Below are 23,484 nucleotides of genomic sequence, written 5' to 3' on the forward strand. Positions count from 1 at the left end.
AACTTAACTTCAAGTAATAGAAGATAATATTTGTTTTAATTCTATTCATTGGGTTTCCAACATATTATTCTTTTCAATTATTACAATTTGTTAATTTAAAGTTAAAAATTATCTTCTATAATTTTATTTTACTTTTATATTGTTATTTATGCCGTATAATTTATGGTTAATCCAGAATTTTTTAAACTTATTTAACTATACATCTCTATTGATTGTCATTGGTGCTAACGATATCCTAGGCTCAGGTTTGAACAAGCATTGTTCGAATAAAATATTTCGTCATGGTTATAGATACGACATGATATATACATATATGTATGAATGTATAAAGCCACAGGTAACAAATTCGTTGAACTGTTAAATTTAAATTATTTACGATGAATATAAAAATAAAAAAGGTATGTCAGTGGTCGAAAGTTTGTGCAGGTTGTGGTGAATGTGGAGCTGCCAAGCCATTGGTGAGAGTTTAAGTAGTAGAGGATAATATGTTTTTGTTATGTGCAAAGCACAGATCGGCTGCGAACATATTGTATACCATGCATGAACAGTACTATATATATATATACGTGTGTACGCTTATATACGCTATAATTTAACGATATATAATATATAGGTAATGTGAGTGGTAGAGAAAATGAAAAACTGTATAAATAGCATATGGTAAGCGTAAAAAAATGCAATACGATAGAAAATATGCTCAAAATGTAATACTTGCCTTGGAAACTGAATCAACTACCGATAGATAAAATATCGTTAGAATCATTTTTTTTTTTTAACATACCTATGTTAAGCAAAAATTAAATATATGCTTATCTATAAAAACTCGCACCTATTTTACGTTTTAAAAAAAAAGTTATGATAATATGATTTATAAAAAAACTAGTTTTTCAATTCGATAATAATATATTATCAAAATTCCATTTTGGTTTATTTTATTTTTATTTTTTTTTTTTTTTTTTAATTATCTTGAAAAACTAGTTTTTTGCCTTATTCAAGTATGATCTGTATATTTTTTTTATTCAGTTAATTTTATATCAAACACTAAATTGTCTAAAGTCATCAGATCAATAGGTCTAAATTCCTCCTTTTTCCAATGTAATTGGAAATATTTTCAAGTATAATATTAGTATGAATCAAAATTGTGTAAGTATATTACTAATGAAATAAAAATTAATCCCCAGTTTTAGAGGGTGGCATGCACTTTATATATATATCTATAAGTATAATTCAAATTATATACGCTTTGAAAAAAAGAATAAAATTTCATAATTTATGTTTGCATTCTCTTCATAGTTGACTTTGAACTATCATCGGTTAACTGTTTTATTACACGTGATATATTTAATATTTATTTGTGCTAAATTCGGTCCGTATATTCCTGTAATTTGTGTGACTTTTGGAATAGGTATTTTCAAGTCTTATTATAGCGTACAATAAGTAGATATACTGTAACATTTTATTTCGAAAAAGCATAAAACGATACAAATCACTTTTATTGTGTTATTTACGCAACACAACGATAACAATCGGCAAACAGTATAGTTATTATTTTTAAATTTTATACTATTTACACAAAACCTTTTTGTTTAAATAAAAAATTAATATTTAATTGTGCTTGATAAAAACTCCCACGTAATAATATTACGATTAAACGAGCCAACAAAACAATAATAATTACATTTTAGTTGACATTCAATAGAAATAATATTACTACGAGAACATTCATTTAATTGCTAATGACATTCTTTTCTGTTATTTTATCCAGAAATGGTTTTTATATTTAACACAATTTAATGTACTAGAATATTGTTATACGTTTTAAATTTATTTATGGTGATAATAATTATTGTATTTGTTTTAGTTTTTCTCTTACATTCGTGTCATGCAATTTTTATGATCGAAAATTTACATAGAGATTAAAGAGAAAAAATATAAAGAAGTTGCGCACTACAGTTTTGTAAATAATCCAACGAAAACTGCACGGCGTTGTTATAATATAATTTTAACATAATATATGTGAACACATTCAACCGCATGTTGGTAAAATGTATACACACATATAATTTAATTTATGCAATTTTCTCCCGTTTGTGTATATATTGTGTACAGTATACATAGTAGTTTGAATATTCTTTTGCCGAGAAAAATGTTTTCGGACTTATCGTGTCTGAAACCCACAGCGGTATACGCGTGCATGGTGCGTATATTATTATTATTATATGAAAACGTTTGACGGAGCGTAGTATAAAAAAGTTACCCACTCGTTTTGAGGCTGAACTATAAATCAATCTTCGGACGATATTTCCGTGAAAAAATAATGTCAGAGGAACGAGGCGTGTGTGTGTGTGTGTGTGTGTTATAATAGATGTTAGGTAGGTGTATATTTTATTCAGAGTATTATAATAACGTAACAAAATGCAGCTTCTTACGGTCTTCCTCCTACGCCCTAATAACAAGTCTTATCTCTACCGCGTCTTTTGATTTGTGTTCTCATACGTTTCCATTGATTATTGTGAATAAATTGATAATATTTTACGAGTGGGGGGAAAAATATGCGCATAGCCTATTTATAGTACTTAATTTCGTCTTGCTACAATCACACGAAATCGGTGAGTATTGTGTTCGGAAAGTACACTATAATAATAAAATGATATTTTTAAAACGACGAATACAAACAAGACGAAAAAATATATTTTCTGGTACGCTAGTCGAATATATTCAAAGTTTCGGTATGATGGTACCAAAGTAAAACTACCCCATCGCTGTAATTAAGATTCTTAAAATTCTGAGAAATGGCTAATTGTTGAAGTTATCAACCTATGTGCACGTTAGAATTTGTATTTAATAGTGCTAGAGTAACTGACCTTGATAATAACATTAATATAATATATTATTACGCCAACTGATGTAGTGTCGTTGTTATTGAACACGCGTGCAGTGTCAGCCAAACACGAACTGCGTTATGTTTATTACGTAAGTCATGCAAAGGTATTAAAGCGATATCGTCACGTCTTATCCGATACAAAAAAATTATCTTGTACCGTCCCTTTCATTTTTTTTTTTTTTTTGTCTTATCTTCTGCTCAGCAACAACCGTCACTTGTACTACCGTAATCGATCTGCTGACAGTAAACACCACGCGTTAATTACACATATTACACTAATTCAGTATGCCAAATCATGACGATGCAAATATCAACACATTACGTATAATAAAATAAGCCGACTGATAAAAAATGTAAATATTTTTTAGCTCATTATAATAATCATTAACGATGTCCGTTTAACGTTGATCGATTTATTTATTTGTATGCTTAATCAATATGTATGCAGTAACAATAATAATTGATGACTGCTTTGTTAATCAATTATGTAAAACCATATCTAATAAATTATGTTATTTGTGTAAGGTCCTTTTAACGATCCGAATTTTGTTCGCAGGACGTCCGCCGCCCCGAGTCACCTGGTGGCAAGAGAACGCGCTAATTGATGAGACGTTCGAAACGTTACCGGACCGGAAGGTGAGAAACGTGTTGCGCTTAGAACGACTTGAACGTCGCCATCTCAGCACCGTGTTCACTTGTCAGGCATCCAACAATCACATGGTGCCTCCCATATCGAGCTCCGTCTCATTGGATATGATACGTGAGTACATGAAAAAGTTTAAATACAAAATTATTCAAACGATGGCTCGTTTGGATTTGTTGGCTCTAAAATCAAGTACTGAATGTTCATAATAATTAATAACACAGGCCGATCGAGAGTATCGGTGTAGGACTGTCTAATACACTGAGGGTATTTGCTCATATAATAGTCATAATCTTCGGTGTATACAACAAGACTTATTTTTTTATTGTTTTAAATTGACCTTTTTTCTCTTACTAAAAATATCTAAAACTAATAACTCACTGATAATATATAGTTACACCATACAAGGAAAATAAATAGGTTTGAAAAACGATGAACGAATTATGGGATAGAAAAATATGCTATCTATAAACAAAGATGATTGTGTATTAAAGTACATATTAAGTATATAAATAGTTATTAGACCACTATTTGACGATTAGTTCAATTCCGTGAGTGTTGTATGACATAAAACAGTTTAGTATACTGATATAATTATCTTAGGTAGATACATTTCTACGAAAATTCTGCGAAATATCAAATAACCTGTCCGTTTTCCATATGCTTGTACAATACTAACTATATATATATATCTGTGGTTAGAGATACGTTTTGACAGCGATACAAATGGGTACACGGAAATTGACAAAAAACCGTACAATAGTATATTTAGGCACATTAATATATGATATATATTTTATAGGTATAGTTGTATCCGACATCCGACACATATCGATTCTCTTAAATCTAGTTAAACTCAACAATGCGATCGGCTGACCGAAACAACACGCAATAAGTCTATAAATAAAATAGTCTTAGTGCACGTTTTAACCGTTTAAATAAATAATAATACGCGACGTGCGCGACTGGTGTGTATCAAAACGTAATCAGATGCAATGGTGGTGGTGGTGGTTTATGTTCGAGAACACCGAGTAAAATTTATTACTACAACCTACTATATTATACCGATCGATGGAAATCTAAACGAAACCGCAGACCACGTCTCGTGTAATTTTATCCAACGATCCCCGATTGTCTGAGGTAGTTATTATCAAATCGTGTAGACACCTGACAAATTCAGTAACCATGAAATTTTTTTTGTTTTTATTTTTTTGTTTTTTAAACCGGCTTGATTTCGACCAGTGTCGTAAGACTTTCGGGGACTGTAAACAACGCGCGAGACAACGTCGTTCAATCATTCTTAATATGACGCGTTGAGATTTATTGTATGCAGAACTATCGGTGAAGAACTAAAAAGTCGGTGTCAGTGGACTAAAACGTCGTCGTTCTTACTGTTCTGCGCGGCATAATCCATAGACAGACGCGCACGTGCATATTTACGCATATATCGTGTAGACCTCCGAAGACGTTAACGATCGAACCGAATTTGATTTATAGCCCGTTTCTCGCCACTATCCGATTTAATTTTGGTTACGAATTATTTATGTTTTCCTCAGCCCGACAATTCGCTCGGCCGATGAGTTTAGCGAAATGTATCGATTTATCATGTGTTTAAGACTCACCGCCGCCGGATGCGTGGGTATTTTACACGTCGATATGTATACGTATAAATTGAAATACTAATAATTTTATTTGACAGCGATCGACACGACATTAATATTGTCGTATTATGTGTAATAAAAAAAAAAAAAAAATAGTCAACAAAAATAATTTTAAACGCCTTTATAAAAGTCAAATTAGCCATTTTGATGGTCCAATATCACTCAAATATTCGAAGATAAGTGCTCTAAAAACAGTGAATCTATGTAGATAAAAAACGACAGTATGAAATAAAACAAAGTCTCGTTGTTTTTATCGCAAGTAAATTGTAACTGAACAATAATTTCGAAAAAAATCAGCTAAATTGCTAATTGTTATTTTTAACGCATATTATTATCACATATATTACTAAAATCATCAAGTATCTACCCATACATTTTAACTGATCTTATTTTAGATGTATTTTTTCAATTATTGTGCTCACTATAATAATTTATGTTTCTGTGATCATTGTGAATATATGATTTGACACTTCAATACAACAATACAGATGATAAAATTTACTGGTATAGGATTATGTTCATAACATTTTTAAAATTTTTAATTCGTTTTAGGAGTAGTTTATAAATATATATATGAGTGTTCTATAGGTACCCCGCTCTACTCAATACTCTTTTTGCGTACAATAGTTTATCGTTATTTTCAAATGTGTCTCAGTGCCTGTGTTCGTCTATTATCATAATTTGGTGTTGAAAAAGAACATTTATTTTTTACTGCTTAACAAGAAAAATAAATACCTATGTCACTCACATGTCTATAATGCGCTACACCTCTTCCCATTCTCCTTATCATGATAGAATAATGGTGTATATATTTCCATAAATATAAAAAAAAAAACATTAATTTTGATAAATAAACGTGTCAAAATTTTAACTTTTTTTTTTGTAATTTAATTTAAAATAGAATTAGATTATATTTTTTCAACGTGATGTGGTAATAGATTTAAAATCTCTTTAGTATTTATATCAGCTTTAACTGACCAATATTAAATTGATCCGATTTTTTCAAATTAAAATATAGCTATTCGTTGAAATCCCATCATTATTAGCTCTAATAAGTTTTGATAAATTCCATTAAAAAATAGTGTATTAAATATAAATATATAGTATTTATTTTAGAACCATTGAATATTTTTATTAATTTCTATCTTACCAGTATAAACTTTTAAAAATTTTAGTAAATTTAAAATAGTTCCAATATCTTTCTTTTATTCATGAAATCGAGTACATTCGTAATTTTTATTCGATATTAAATTAATAAAATCTTGAAGTTAAGAATCTCACTTCAGAGAAAAATGATTTATAAATTTTATAAAAAAGTACAAAATGTAATTCTAAGAAAAATATTTTGTATGTATAAATAATATATTACATTTATAAACATTCGTGTATATACTATATGTATATTTTGTTAAATTAAATATAATTAAACAAAAAATTATTTTTAATTTTTAACTTTTAGTTAAATTAGTTTTGTTATATACGTACGTATACATATTTTTTTTTATTTATTTAAGTAAAAACTTTTTTAACTTTTTTTTTTTTTTAGTTTCTTAATAAAGTTTTCTTCAAAGCTAAGCTTATAATATTAAATTGACTTAAAATATAAATAAAAATAATAAAAATATCAGTTTCAATGGTTTTAATAAAAGTATAATTTACAATTTGTGTTACAGGGTTGATTGATAAGTTTAAATTTAATATAAATGTACCCTAATAAATTTCTACTACGAGTGTCATTTTTTCTACAACTGTAAAAAAATTAAATTATATTATTTTCATCTTGAAAATATAAATATGCAGTCGCATAATCTACAATAAACACTGTATTATGCAACCAATTAATTAAAAATAACAAATATTATATTATATAATCATAGTTTATGATGACTGACACCACGATTAAATCACATTTAATAATAATAGTAATAAATTTAATTTAGCGTTTTAAATTGCGGTATCCGAATGGAAATTTGAATAATAATATCTTACTCCTTTTATCGACATTTTATTATTGACATATTATTATTAGTGATATAAATTCAGACTTTATATTTCATACTCACTTCGCTCTGGCTATACAAAGAGCTATACAACAATCGTTTTGACATTTTTACATTGATCATTACAACGAACCGTTTAATTTTCAAGTTTTCCACACTGTACACACGAACAAAAGGATAGAGAAGCAGTGTAATTACGAACACAAACGACATGTAACAAAAGCGCGAAAATTACACAAACACGACCGTCATCAGTGAAGCAGTAACACGACACCTTCACACGCTCGAAAACACGAAAAAGTCGTCGGCGTTAAAACCTGTGAATACGACCAGAATATTTTCACAGCGCCATCATTGTCAAACAAAATATAATAAATATTGCATTTACTGTATTCCCTATAAATGAATATTATATTTCGTCCAAATCATTCAACATAATATAAACTATTGCAATCTCATCGATATTTATAAAATTAATTTCGTGTATAGACGAACGCATCAAAGAACGTTTAGTCGTTTTTGGATACGCCACACAGGCACACACACACACCTTTTCATGAACTACTTCGAATATATTGTGGTTTAACAATTTAGTGAAAATATGCATAGCGTATATGTATTATATATTATATTTTTTCGTATTTAAATCGTATATTGTGTGTGTACAAATTGCATACTACCCACCGGCTGCAAATAGCTAGCCATGTAGTAAAGTGCTCGAGTAAAATTATTCGAAATATACTTTTGAAAAAAGTGTACTTTATTGGCTACGTATTTTAAAGCACGTAAAATGTAAAAAAAAAAAATAAATAAATAAATAATAATCTATAGACGATAAACGGAAAACTTGAAAATGCTGAAAAAATTGGTTCAGTTCGATATAATATTTATAAAGTAGAACATTTCAAAACTATCTACAAATATATGTATTTATTTCAAAATACCAGTAATAATACTCTATACGGTATCGTACCGAATCACAAATACGTTTTTTTTTTTTTTTGCAAGATATTCAATCGCGTGTATTCTAAACTACATCATACGCCTATCGAAAAGAGCGCCGAACTCGGTGCACTAATCGTACTCGAATATTTTCACGAAGTATATAATATATATATATTTTATTTAGTTGCAATGCGCTGCTGCTGACGGCGGCCTCGATGGTCCTTCCACCGTGAAACGTTCGCCCACCTAGCATTATGTGTAATATTCCCCAACAGCCAAGACTATAGTCTCGGCGTGCCTGTAAATCGTAATTTATTATTAGGAGCTATACGTTCGTCTGTGCGAATGCGATTTCTGTGTTACATTATTACATTAATACGTGTTATGCGCGTGTATATATATATATATATATATATCGTAATATTGCCACCGCTGCGGCGGATTATCGTTCGGTGTAATATTTTATTGTGCACAACAATAACACAACATACCTACGTACACCCGGGGTACACGCAGCGGCTAAACCTCCCGGTCGCCCTTCACCCCCCCCGCGATTTCGCTTAATAATAGCACGGCAGATTAGCGTGTGCGGCGTGGGAGCTTATTTCCCAGTCGCGCGAGTGCGGCGTGTGTTCGAACACAATTATTACACAATCGTAATGCTGACGAGCGTAAACAGACCGAAGTGAATTCCGGTGGAATATTCGCGCGTGTCTCTCGAACGTTGTTTATAATTCGTTTATACGTATTATAATAACAGTATAGACAGGTACAAGCGACGACGCGCGGTGAGAAGCCGCGCATCACGTCCTCAGCCGTCGCTCCGTTATTATAGGCCACCCGAAATCGCGTTTCGTTTCATATATTATTATGTAATCGTGTTTGCGATAAAATCACCGTTTACCGGAATAATTATTACTGTAGACGTTAAATTATTGTATCATATTGTTGTTATTATTATTATTATTATTATCATGTTAAGCACAACGTCGAGCGGCGCGCAAGTAAGAAAATCCGTTAGATTTATTATTTATACGATTCAATCGTAGCTTTGATATTATTATTATTATTATTATTACAACTATAGGTATTGTTATAATAACTCATGTTGGATGATATAATACTTAGTGTGGCGTCAGCCGAGACGATAAACCGAAATTACATAATAACAATTCGGATTAGGTACCTAATCATGAGTTAAATTTACACAATATTTTTACAGGTGTTATACACGCGATACTTATCAGACGACATTTTTTTTACGATATTTTACAGTTATTTTTCACTGTAAAACATTCCGAACCTCACTTAAGTATAGTTTATCAAACTATTACCAATCATAAACTGTTTATTATATCTTAAACTTAATCTCAATTTATGTGATGTTCGTGTCATATTTTGTATTTATTATTTTAGTAAAGTTATATTATTTTGTTCTTTTGGTATTTATTCGTTTCAACACAGCGTTGTAGCGTTCATTTTTATTAACTAAAAAGAACATTTGAGACTATTATGTATTATATTATATTGCTTGCTTCAAAAGAATATAATATTATTCACTATTATGCATAATATAATATTATTTTAATATTAATTATGTATTTCATTTTTTTTTTTTTTATTTAATATATAATATTTTCTGTGTAAGTGATTTTATAAATAGACTGAACGATACAACAAAAACCGTTGATAAATAATGAACCTTCAATATATTTTATGATAAACAACCACCAACATTGAAAATAATTTGTCTTTTTTAAGTAAATTCTTACTGATAAACCCACCATCACCGTTGAATATTGGAGTCTCTGCTTTAGTTCGTGTTAGCATTTTTCATTCTATGAACCTTTGTATACTTACTATTAATTTTATACACAACCATCTTTTTTTCCAAATGATGAAAATAGCTAATGAGAACCTATCGTTCTGAAAATGTTACTTCTTAGTAATTATATTTTATTCTTTTTTACTTACTTACAGTGATTTATTTTTTTATTATTATTTTTGGTAGGTAACATTATTATTTCCTTTAAGGTTTTGTTATGATTAAAATTGTATCATCTATGTATTACGGCCCGTTCTGTTTTCCTAAATAAATAAGCATATGAATAAATTGGCCATGTCATAATAATATGCGACTTATATCTACATTTATGATTTTCCAAAAATATTGTACAATTTTTTTATTACTCTAACTCTAAACTCTACATGCATTTCTATAAATATTTTTATGAGCCTAGTTTTTCGATAAATATATTGAGGCTCTATAAAATAGTCGTAATGACCTTAAATTGTACCAAAAAAGTTTTCTAGGGGAAAAATTACATAACATTTCAAAACCAATAATTTCCTTGCAAAATTTAGAACCTTCATAAATAAAATCAAAATATAGGTCACAACTTCTGGGATTTATCTAATAAAAATACTTCTAATAATATTTCCTTTGCTTGTTAAATCACTTACAATATCTTAATGGCCAATGATTATGTATTTATTATTTTTTTTTTTATTTGCACATCGCAATACATTTTCTGTATGTTGGTGATGAAAATAAAATTCTATTTCTAAGACACTACATATTGTTATTCAAGTCGTAAAACTTGATACTTAAACACAAATACTTAGTTGTCTGCATGCACGATGAGCATAGTGGTACGGTACTACAAAGATACAACAAACTGTTTTTTTTTTCAGACTTTGCATATTATATACATGATGCAAAGAACAATAAACGTTCTTGCAGCTTTACTTACTTAAGGTTAATGTTAATTAATTTTCAAGAAGCATTTCGACGGTTTACTTAAACTACATAACTTCATCCGTATCCTATAACAGTCATCATGATTGTCTGTACACTGCACAGTGTACATGTGTATTACCTATAGTCTATGTACGTCTTTGAGGAGTTTTCGTTAATTTCAATCTGATCCGTTCTAACGCATCAGTTCAAAGCAGTAATCGTATAAGTACTAGTCGTGTGTGCGCTGACCTGAATAGTCCGTTATTAAAAAGAAAATTTTAATTTATAATCACTTTTACACCGAAGTCGGTAGATATAGTTCGCTCACGTCTCAGCGGTTCTCACCTATAGCATTTGCCTATAAACTTTCGCACACTCGCTCACACCGCATACACACGTTTGGCACTCACAAAGGCTTAATATATTTATAACAATTACGACGGTGTTACTGCACTTTTGTGAACTTTTTTAATACTGCTAGACCCATACTGTATATATGTATATATATATATTTATATGCATTATATATATTATATATTTTGCATACAAAATAATAACTGTTGTAGCGTACCGAATAAGTTTTTATTTAATTATGTTTATATTATACAATATTATACATTATATTAAAATGCGTATATATTAAATTTTTTTTCACTGACCTTCATTACTATTATTAAAATCACTTAATTAAAAAGAACGACCGGCTGTTGTTTTCGACAGAAATTGAACGTTGCGCAACGGCCGTGAAGAAATTTAGTTGTGGTAGCGATCGCGTATCGGGATGGTTGAAGTTGTAGAAGGGCGGCTGTGGTTGTGATCCGTGGCGACGCTGAACAGCAGTGTCCAAGGGGTACGAGATGAATTATGTATAAATTAATTCAGTAGGCCTCTTATCGGCCTTTAAATTGGTTTTCAAAACAATAAAACCCCCTTCGACCATTTCGTTGCCGTCAGTCGATCAATATTACTTACACCGCCCAATCGGTATCGTTTTAATTTATCATAATACTAGGTAGTAGGTACCTATTATTATCTAAGTGGGAAAAAGTGTATGTAATTTTAAATTGTTATTGATTGAACAATTAAGTAGGTACAACAGGCCTAAATACAATATTTATAGTTGTTATGGTCCCCAGTTTAATTTTTAAGAATATTTTCAAACCTTTATTTATAATTATGAGTTCTAAACGCACGATTTTTTTTTCATTTTCTAACTATTAAATCTACTGATATTTACCTAACCTAAGCTTATAGCTAAACTAGTTATGTAAGAATTGCGTATACTTACCGTCTAATGCTAAATAAATTTATCAATATACGTTTTTATTTTTTTATTTTTTTTCCAACAGCTTTGATAAAATCGATTTATGTAGTTTTTATTTATTCAGTATGATTATGATTATAATTTAAATCAATATTTGTTCATGATGATGTTGACTGATTGACAGTTGATAGTATGACAATACTAAATTAAATAACTTATCTACTAAGGTAGATAAAAATAAGTCAATACACGTCATGCTTTTATTTTATATTTGAATCACTTTGTTATTTATTATAATCGGACAAAGACTGCTATTTAAAATAAGTGTTTATTTATCTTTGTCTCTGTCATTCTGTTTTGGAGGAAAAAAAAATACTTAAGTTTTTAATATAAATAGAGATTTCTAATAGAAAATGTTATGTAATAAATACTCTAAAAAAAAGGTTCTTAGGTTCTTTGTATTATTTTCTTGTAAATTAAAATTTTTGAATGTTCTGTATAAAATCTTCTCTTTCACAGCTGAATCATTTCTATAAACATTTTTTTCAAAGCTAAATAATTTTTTTTATAACAGTACTAGCATAACTTATTACATTTTTAAGTATTATATTTATCTGAATCCTTTAAATATTTAAAACAAAATCTCTAAGTTAAAAAAATACCGTGATTTTAAACTTTCATTAGTACATCACCTAATAATATAAAATTTTATATCTGGTTAATTTTTAAGCCAACATATTATGTACGATTTGTTTTTTATCTATATTAAATTTTGATAACAAAAAATACATGACACATTCCATATTTATAATATTTTTTTCGCCAATCGTTAATTTTCCATTGAATATTTATTTGGTTTTATCAACTGCTTAAAATAAATAAACGAATGTAATTTAAATACTATGCTATGATTCATTTTAAACAATCAAAAAATCTAAATGTTTACGTTTTCTCGATTTACAGTCCACGTTTATGGTGAACATTATTAATCTTGTGTATATCAATATCACACATATTTATAACTGTTTAAAGTTTATTCAGTTATAACATTTCTTAACATTCAAAAGTTCATAAATTTATTTTTTATTTTTTTCCAAGCTTAGTTTAAATCCCAGCTTGATCCTGTTTGTATGTCACAAAAACTAATATTATATCTATTCACACATGGTAGTTTTGTAGGGGAAAAAAAGAAACCTTTTTTATTCGAAACACTCTGTGTAGCCAACTGTGTGTTGCATTTAGGTATAGTTTACCAAAGAGATAAATTATAAAATCTCAGCTAATAATAATATATTAATGCTATGATTTCCATCTCTTTTTATTATTTTTTTCTTGTATTTCCGATACAATATTCTGGTGACCATATTTTCTGTGATAATATTTACTTTTTACGATATAATGTTAAATATTTTAAAATCTATTTTGCGTGATTTTACATATTTGGGCACGCATGAATAAAATTTCATATTTCAATAGTTTCTAGTTATTTGAAATATGCCAACATTGTTTTATTTTTATTTTTTTTTTCACCAGGCACTATTACATTTTTTTTACCATCTATATTATCCAATAATAACGTGTTTTTATATTATTTGTTCTCTAGTATATAATATTATTTGCGCTCTAAAAACTATTGCGAAATTGATTTTAAATTATGCATATTATGAAATCTAAATAGATATTACTTTATGTGTTGGCACAAACGTGAAATTCAAAAATCGTCAGTATGAAAATATACGGAGAATGCAATGTGGGGAAATTAGCATGGCTGCATATACACTCTGACGATTGTTATCGGTGAAGTTGAGGTATCGTTTGAAATCGATGTTTAGCCATACCGTATTATGTCAAAAGTTTTGTTAATCTGGCTAGATAAATGCATTTTGTCGTATTAACATTTTTTATTATGGAGTTAAAACAGTTTGAAATTCACGAATAATCGTACATTAATATTTATGGTTCCAATTATTTACTATAACAATAATATTATTAGTTATTACGGTTTTGTCAGAGCGAGAGATACATTTAAGTCAAAATAGTATAAGTGTATATACTCGTTTTGCAGATCAAAAGTAATTTGTGATATTATTGTAAATTTATATCGTAACAGTCGTCGAGGCTTATTTATTATACCGTCGGGAGCAATTATATTTGTACATTTAATTCGTTTGAATTAATATGAAACAAATTGAGCTAATGTAAAATAATACTTCGCAATTCATTTAGGGAGTTTCGTATATGTTTCGCTAAAATAATACTCTATATTGCACATACATTTATTTTGTAATATTTTTTTTTACAATAAACTAAAATTACTATATTTTAAAATAATATATTTATATTATTTTGTAAAAAAAAAAAACAGGTTAGGTACTATGCTGTGTGATATAAATTCAAAGTTAGGCGGACAAGACCCTTTCTAGTTCCTTTTGACATTTATACCCAACAGTCGGTCCTTTATGCGCATAATATATCATCCTTACAGAGTTTATGATTTTCCAAATTGCCCGGAATAGCGGTTTGTGGCCGCTAGCGTCTGGGCTACCATTTAATTGTAAAACAATGGTAACCCGCTGAAATCATTCGGTCACGTAGAGAAAACGAAAAATTTAAATAACAAATTGGATGTATGCTAACGACTTTGATAAATTGCAGTAATTGTGAATGCAATTAAATGTTATAAGTCTTCGAAGTTTCATCTCTGGTTTTTAGTGTATATTAATTATTTTACATTTTAATGTTTGATTTACATCTGACTAATTTATTTATTTTTTTTTTTGTTTAATTTGAATTCAAAACGTTTTAATACACACATTTTGAACAAATGTAGATTTCTTTTAATATTTCGGTTTTATATTAAATAAAAATAATATCACTGCAGGATGTACAAATATATGTATACAAAATGGAATTGGCAAATGTTTTCATTGCATTAAAATCGAAATTGAGATGGAAGAAAATAAGAGTTATTGTTGTTTACTTTAAATGTTTTATTGAAAAACAACCGACGAGTTTGTTGGTGCCCGTCTGACACTGTCAGTGTATAAAATAATAAGTATATAGCAATGATAACCGACATTGCGCCGAGTTATTAAATATTTTTTTGGAATACTGTTGTTTAAAACTACAATTATTTAGTATACTTACAGATTTGTTCATTCATATTCGTAGACTATTCACGATTTACCAGAAATAAACAATAATACATGTATTATTATCTCAATTTAAAAAAATTGATTAGGATCGATTTAGTAATGGGAAAGCTATAAATTGGAGTGCTGTTTTCGACAATTTCAGCTTTTGGAATTGATTCAATCGGAATAGATTATTTTTATTACGACGGGGCTTTGTAACTCAGTAAATTGGATCAGGACACACAATAATAATACAAGTAACTACCTAGTAATGATAATAATAATAATTGTTGAAACGGTCGCCGCAGTCGCCGATTAATACCGTACATAACTTTTATCGTAGCCGTCAGGTACCTATCGTACACCGGCACTCATTGTATTCAAATTTCAAACTAATTTGTTTCCAAAAAGTATTGTTTATTCGGTTCGAAAATTGTTTTACGTGCTATGCACACGGTCAATGTCAGTGGCGGATAAAAAGGATTCGTTTTTTTTTGTCTGTGTAAGATTCAATCGATTGTTGTGCGGACTTTCACGTACTCGTGTATTTTTTATTATTGTATTCAGAGACACACACACACACATTTATTATTATATGTTTATAAAATATATGTAACATTATCCGATAGTTACACATTTTTTAATACTTATAATCTATATGCAACGAATATCGGATTATTTCTAGGCTCTATAATAATATAGTAATAATGTGGATAGTGAGTTATAGGTATACGACCATCTATATTACACTATTATATAAGTCGCATAATACTCTCTCAGACGGCTGACAAAAAATTTCGAAACTACATAAAAATGAAACAATATCTGACGACCGAAGAAGATAGTGTTTCTGTTTGGCGAATTTATTTCGTCGCACTGTACCTCATTTCATCGTTGTCATTATTATTATTATTATTATTGTTATTATTATTATTTTCTTATAGCGTCGCGATTCCGGAGAATAAGGTAAATTTGAATAGAATAAACGACTGTCCTTTGAGATTGGATTCACCTGGAGGGCATTCTAGTGGTAGACGGCTGTAGATGGGCAGGGAATAGCGGACATTTGTATTATGTACAGGAAATATATAATAATAATAATATGTAGACGAAAGACGATCGCGGTCGGGCCGGAAAATTAGTTTGAACCGCGCTGAAACGGATAATGCCTTAAAAAAAAAAAAAAAAAATGAAGAAACAAAAACACAATTCTTAAAATATATATATATATATATATTCACAAAGCGCTCGCAATTTAAATGACCCCCGCCGTTGACGTGTATTTTAAAACGCCCCAATTACGCAGCAACGGTCGACGACAAACGTTCATCGGTCAATGTTGGTCGTTTTGGGCACCCGTTTTTATTTTTTATGTTTTTGTTTTATTCTCTCTCTTCCTCATAACTCTCTCACACACACACACACACACATATACACATTCTGAGAACCGCATATTTCAGTCGCTTTTGCACAAGTCACAATCCATTTTATACGTTTTGTTTTGCTCACCTTTTATTCTTCACGCGCTACCGTAATTGTTGCGGTGTTCACAAAATATGTTCATAAGTATTTTTCCTCGAGCACACTTGTGGTAATATTGGTGGACATTAACGAGTCCAATAGTATAATGGCCTACAGACAAAAAACTTGGACTCATTCCGTACCATACTAGCTATAATTTAATATTGTTAAACAGTGATAACGCATTGCACCAATGGTCAGCATTTTATGTTGCACAAATTTTCTGATATAAACATAATTGTTCATAGACAAAATAAAAGACATCAATTAACGATTTACAATATTTTAATTATAGTATTGATTGGAATATCTCATAATTTTTTCAAGAAATATCATAACTGAATAACATAAAATTTAATATATTTAGTAAATTATTTAAACAAAATATGGTGACTGAATTATATTTATTACATTTAAAAAGTATTATTTCATGTTATTATTATTATTATTATTATTTTATATATATTATGTGTGTGTGTGTGTGTGTGCATGTGTATACTTGTGAAGAAGTAATAACTATGAAATACTTATATAATATTTATTACAAACCTATTGTTGAATCAATATTACATACTATCTTGTAGTTTTCATCCTTCTTAAATATTACGTAACTTAATATGAAAACTATAGCATTAAATAAATTGAACTTATTACTAGCAAAAATCGTTTGACTTTTCTTTTGGTTGTGTCTTAGATGAGTTTATGTTATGAATACGTTAAAAAAATATTTTTTTTTTTGTTTAAAAAATCGTTATTTGCAGTGAACAATTTCCTATACACCCTACCATCAATTTTGTCACAATATTAAAATATTTAATATAAATCGCAAGAGTTTTATGTATGACGGCGATAAATATGCGTATTAACATTATTTATTATCAGTAACAAATATGCGTGGACTTTATGGTTAAACTTTGACTTTAATACGTGGACAAAACTTTGGAAAATTATGCAAGCGTGGTATTCATTTTTTCGGTTGTGAAATTTCACGTCATACGTACGACGCTCAAACGTATAATATTAAGTATACCTCAAAAAATTAAAAATTTCTTAATCGGACACATAGTGATTTTTTTGTAATGTGTTTGTATCTCTAAAAAACTTATGTAGAATTAGTGTTCGGTAAAAATATAAAATGTATAGGCTATATATTTACAATACAAACAAAATTAAATACAACCCACCAACGGCAATACTCTACGACCAAGTATCGATGATCTTACATAAAACCGGATACATCTGAGATAAAGTGAATTGTTATTTGTGAACTACTAGTGGAGACATCGATTACCTTGGTACTCGTATTTAACTCGATTGATATACCGAAAGTGAAATCGTGAAAAAACTGAATTATACTATTTAGCGTATCATTTCAGCGACGGTCGTTTGTTGTCAATTCACACAAATGAAACAAAAGCATTATTATATATTTTTTTTTTCTTTTCATTATTCTCGACGCTTAAATTGAGAGGTAGTACCGGCAGCAACGTCTGTAAGGCTTAGGCCACGTGACGTGCCATTGTTTTTAATGAAGGCGCTACACCATTAGTCGTAGGATCGAAAGTGATAAAGCTTCTTACCTGTATAAGGTCTGCTTTTGTGGTGCACGCGCGAGATGGTCTACAGAATCCTCGTCAGTGAGCAGAAGTGCTTTTGTCTTCTCCTCACCAACCCATCATTGCTCTGATATGGCACGTGAGACGCAGACCGTTGCGAGTGCGAAGGGTTTCGCGGTCGGGTTAGGGGTTGTTGTATACGAAAATTATACAAATGACGGTGCTTTTTGAGTGGAACAGCATCGGAAAATAAAACTACTGCCTCGTTGTTATCATAATCCTACCGACTTTACTGAGTCTCCGTTTCCTACTCCTCAGCACTTCTATCGCCCGATCCTTTGCTACTCTCTCTCTACGAGAACACGCACTCTCGCCCCGCTGGAACTAACATCCCTTTCGCATCACACAACTCACACGACAAATACGTTCATCTTTCAGAGAGTCACGGCGCCTCTCCCAATTGTTAAGTCTCTGAACCACTTACCACCCTTCTAGCCAACGATTTTCATTCGTTATTTCTCCATGTTGCCATTATGATGGTTTTATTCTTATTTCGCAAAAGTCCTCTGTACACCAGAAGTCTCATATCTGCCCACTCATCTGTAAACTATAAAATAACGTTGGCCATTTCCCGTTACACACTTAGCCAACACATGTTTTTTGACATTAAAAACCATACAGTATCTTATAATGCATAATATTATACAAACTAATATAAAGTTATTTTTATTTATTATGTTGGTGCTGATGACGTGTACATGTTTTTTATATCTGTTATAACTTTTTTCATATATATACATGATTTTTTTACTTTTTCTAATAGATGAATTCATGTAATATTGTCATTTTGAGTCTCGTGAAAATTTTTAAAATTTAAAAGGTTATTTTATGGATATACACAATTTTTAACTATATTATTATATTATTAAGTTTCAAAAACGTATAATCAATATTTAAATATGAAAAACATTAACATAACTCCTAAGCTGCGAAAATTATTTTTTTATTCTTTCAGTCGATTAACTGATGCTATAATTTTATCGATGTATTTTATGACGATACTATAAATATTTATACATATATTTTATTTAAAAAACTTTCTATCGATTATAGATACCTATTTTAATAAGTTACCAAATAAATCATCACATGAGACAAAGATCGTATAATAACCTCATGGGTATTAAAATGTTTCTTTTAAGTCACACAATAGCAGAACTATAACTCCGTTTATAAATATTTTATAGAAGGGTTTGAATATAATTTATCTGGTTATAGGTCATTTTGTTCTTTAAAAATGTCGATCGTTAAAATAAATGATCCACCCTGTAGTTTTAGTTTTTCAATATAATAAAATATACTTAATTAAAAAATTATCATATTAGTTCAACTACACTTGGAATCGACAAGATGAAATATTTCGGTAAGAACATTGTATTGTTTAAGTTTTGCTATTGTTAGTCACTACAGACATTTGACCGTTTAAAGTTATCCATTCCCAACGTGTACGTATAGTTATAATAATATGTGTACCTATATCATAAGGAACATTTATGAAATAACAATACTATACTTTGGTTATCAACAAAATGTTTTGTTTGCGTGAAGTTACGGAGGCTTTCGAGGAATTGCAAAAGCAGCATAATATAATGAAACGGTCTAAGTACATTGATGATGATGATGATGATAATAATAACTCATCGCCAGTAGATTATACGTCGTGGATAGCATCGTTATTAAAATTTTATAAAAATCGATTAAGTCATAATACCACTAGGTATACATTTTTATACCTTACGCTTACGTTATAATGTCATACATAATCAATTACGTGACACCACAGCAAACGCGTATTAATACGTAGATATGCAGAAGAATAATAACATAATATTATACAACAGATACGAGACATTCACTGTTATATTGCGGATTAGTATATATATATATATTATCGTTATATCCATACCTATCAAGCACACTTACTTCATCACTTAAGTGCTTGCGTATAAGTACGCACAAAATAAAAATAATATAACGCACACATAAGTTAACTTGGGATCTAAAAAATAAAATAAATAGTTTTGTCTATTTTAAACACTAACTCGTTGGGTACTTTAAACGACGTACCGAGCTTGAATATTATTTATCTTAGTGAATTCGATGTTATTACTAATTTTTCATTCAAATACTTACATTTCATCAGGTGTACACTGTTAAAGATTCTGTTCACAATATATTATACGAATTTTGTATTTTGTTTTCACTAATTTAACGATTCTCAAAAACAGCAACGGCTCATATTATATTATATCGCGTATATATATTAAGTATTAATTATTGATACATTATTCCACAAAGAGAATAAAAGATCTCCACGGTCATGTGTTCGTTGATACTACGGGTAAAATATATTAAACATATTTTATTATTATATTCTGTCGCTTGTGACGGAAAAAAAAGTTCCTACGAGTTACGCTAATGAACACTATTACAAGTATTTGACGGACAGACACTATATACCTCTCCGCTGCCTGCATTTCCGGTAACATGTTGTGCGCAAATTGTTCGTATTCCTAAACTCTATTCGATACGTTATGATATTATAATCATGAGTGCGCAGACGAACGCTGGTGTACCTACCTACGTACGGTTCGCCGAACGGCGGTGCGCGTGTTATATAAATGCGGGAATACATCCACGAGTGCGTGTGGGGGTATTTATTTCTGTTTGTCTTAGCGCTTTGAAAATATGATATCGACGGAAAATGCAGTCAGCGTTTATACGCTCAAAATAATATTGTCATGTTTGTTATGTGTGTGCTCTCGTGCCAGAACTCTGTGAAATGACTCGACAAGCTCCCACTTCGAATACACACACGTGTATATATATATATAGTTAGACAATTAATTCGAATTCGTTGAGTCTCGAACGCTAAGCGCCATCAATTACGTTTCTACAACACGACATGAAAGTATAATAATTGCTTACGGTTCGTATACACTATAATATCATCACGGGGATACAATATTAATTTGGTAATTAAACAAAAACAACGACGTTTTCAATAAAATTGCCATCAAGATCTCGAGAGCGTGCGTAACTTGATATTTTTATTTTTAACTCGTCGGTACATCTAAATATTTTTGAACGAAACCACTTTTTATTTTATTATTTTTTTAAAAAAAAACCGTAATATCAGCCATTAAAAAATGAAACGGGAAATGATCTAAAACTAAAATAATCTTTAATGCTTGTATTATTAGCATTATCCTATGTAGATCGTCCACGTTAAAAAAGTATTATTGTAGCTTTCACAATCGATAAGCCATTTTTCTGAATTCTATACATTCGTTAAGGTGCCGATATCTTACAATGGCTGTATACGAATAATATTATAACCTCGCACTTTTGCTGAACATACGTTTTTTAGTCGGAATCAGTCACCGCGCTGACCAAGTTGTAATGTTTTGCCGAGTAACACAACAAAAACATTTTGTAGACTGACGATCAATCAAATATTTACAAAACGATATCATTACAAATGTTGTTCACGTTTACGATAGCTTCGAATATCGTAAAATATTTGTAATCATCTGATAGCACGGCCAGGCACTCTACTGGGCGATTCATTAAATATACTTAACCCGTTCTTTTTCATCAATAATGCAATCATTCAAAATCTGGTTTTTGAAATTTTTAAGTATATAGAGAGTTTTGTTAATCCAAACCCAAAATAATTTCAGAGACGCGGTAATCCAAATGGAGTTGAAAGTTATCACATCGCTATATTAAGAGACTGTTTCCCGTAAATCCACAAATAATAACCATTAAAATAACCATGATATAGTTCATCGCACGTGTTTGTAATTTATTTCTGATCACAATAATCAATTACTTTTGCCATGTGTTTATATTTGCATTATGAATTTTAATAACACATTTAAAAATTAATTTTAAACTGCAAGCAATTGGTTTTAATACATTTATTGATAAGCAGAACAAATTTGTAATCAAAATTATCCCTTTCCCCAATTCTACTTAAATTATGAATCCTACTATACTTTTAGGTCATATTTTTAAATTATTTAAATTTTTATGTAAAAATGAAAGTGTTATGTGAAGATAATAATTTCTATTTTTCAAATGAAAACCCACCCTTTCTTCTGTAAATTATTTAGCACGATTTTTATGAAAATTTCATCTAATTTTTACTTTCAAGAAGATAAAATTTGATAAAAATTTTTATTACTTTTTACAATTATCATAATCGAGAGAAAAAAAATACAACTATTATGTGTTAAAATTTTAATATTATTGAAATAAATGTTTAGTGGCCTCGATTTCCTGAAAACTTACTGTCTTCGCTCAAAGTCGTTTTCCATTGTTTGCTAGATGATAGTGTACCTCATTGATCTTTCCCAATGCAGTACACTCGACTCCTATTGTACAGCAGTCAGCAAATCGACTACCAACTTTTCCGGTTTCATTGTTTTTTTTTTAATTCTTTAGTACTTTTCAGACGTCGTATGCAACACTATTAAACAGTCATATCTACATCGTTTATTAATAATTTTACTAATCTAATCATCTAAAATTTTCTCCATTACTGGTGTGTACTTATAAAATGTTGACAATATCATACCTTAGACAGTGACGTTTCTATAGAATTAGATGTCCCGTTCTATCATTGTAAAATGTCGTTGTTAATTGTTCGAAAAATAAACACTATAGAAAACAAAGGATGTGGAATCTATCTACCCCGTCGCCCCGTTACCCACTTCTATTTATAGTTGGTCCCAACCAAATTAAATAATATTAATTGGTACTGGTAGCGACGCACGGCTGCAAACGTGGATCGCGTGGAAATCATAAACGCCGAGAGGCACTCGTCTTCCTCATGCATTCTGTTTGTGACACGACAAGAATATTATGTATATATATACATGTATAAATATACACGTACACACTTACAAACGTATACCGAACACTTGTGGGGCCGAGTGAAAAAAACCTATTTTTTTCTGCTCCTTCCCTCCCCGTCACAACCGGTAATTGGCGCGCCACCACAGACCTAGAATTGTGACGTATATGATTTGCTATATATATGTACAGCGACTACTATTACTTTTACTACTA

At 29.8% G+C, this 23,484-nt stretch overlaps 1 protein-coding gene across 1 annotated transcript in view; it reads left to right on the top strand.

The window, feature by feature from the left end:
• The window catches only part of LOC112596579 (nephrin-like), a gene marked incomplete in the record, with an annotated part of 408,876 nt that overhangs the window by 315,642 nt on the left and 69,750 nt on the right, over positions 1 to 23,484 (top strand). Inside the window, 1 exon segment of the mRNA XM_025342339.1 lies at positions 3,441 to 3,644. Coding sequence (XP_025198124.1) covers positions 3,441 to 3,644 — 204 coding nt within the window.

This window comes from Melanaphis sacchari, unplaced genomic scaffold, assembly GCF_002803265.2.
Source record: "Melanaphis sacchari strain LSU unplaced genomic scaffold, SCAv2.0 Contig32_pilon_pilon, whole genome shotgun sequence".
Classification (NCBI taxonomy): domain Eukaryota; kingdom Metazoa; phylum Arthropoda; class Insecta; order Hemiptera; family Aphididae; genus Melanaphis; species Melanaphis sacchari.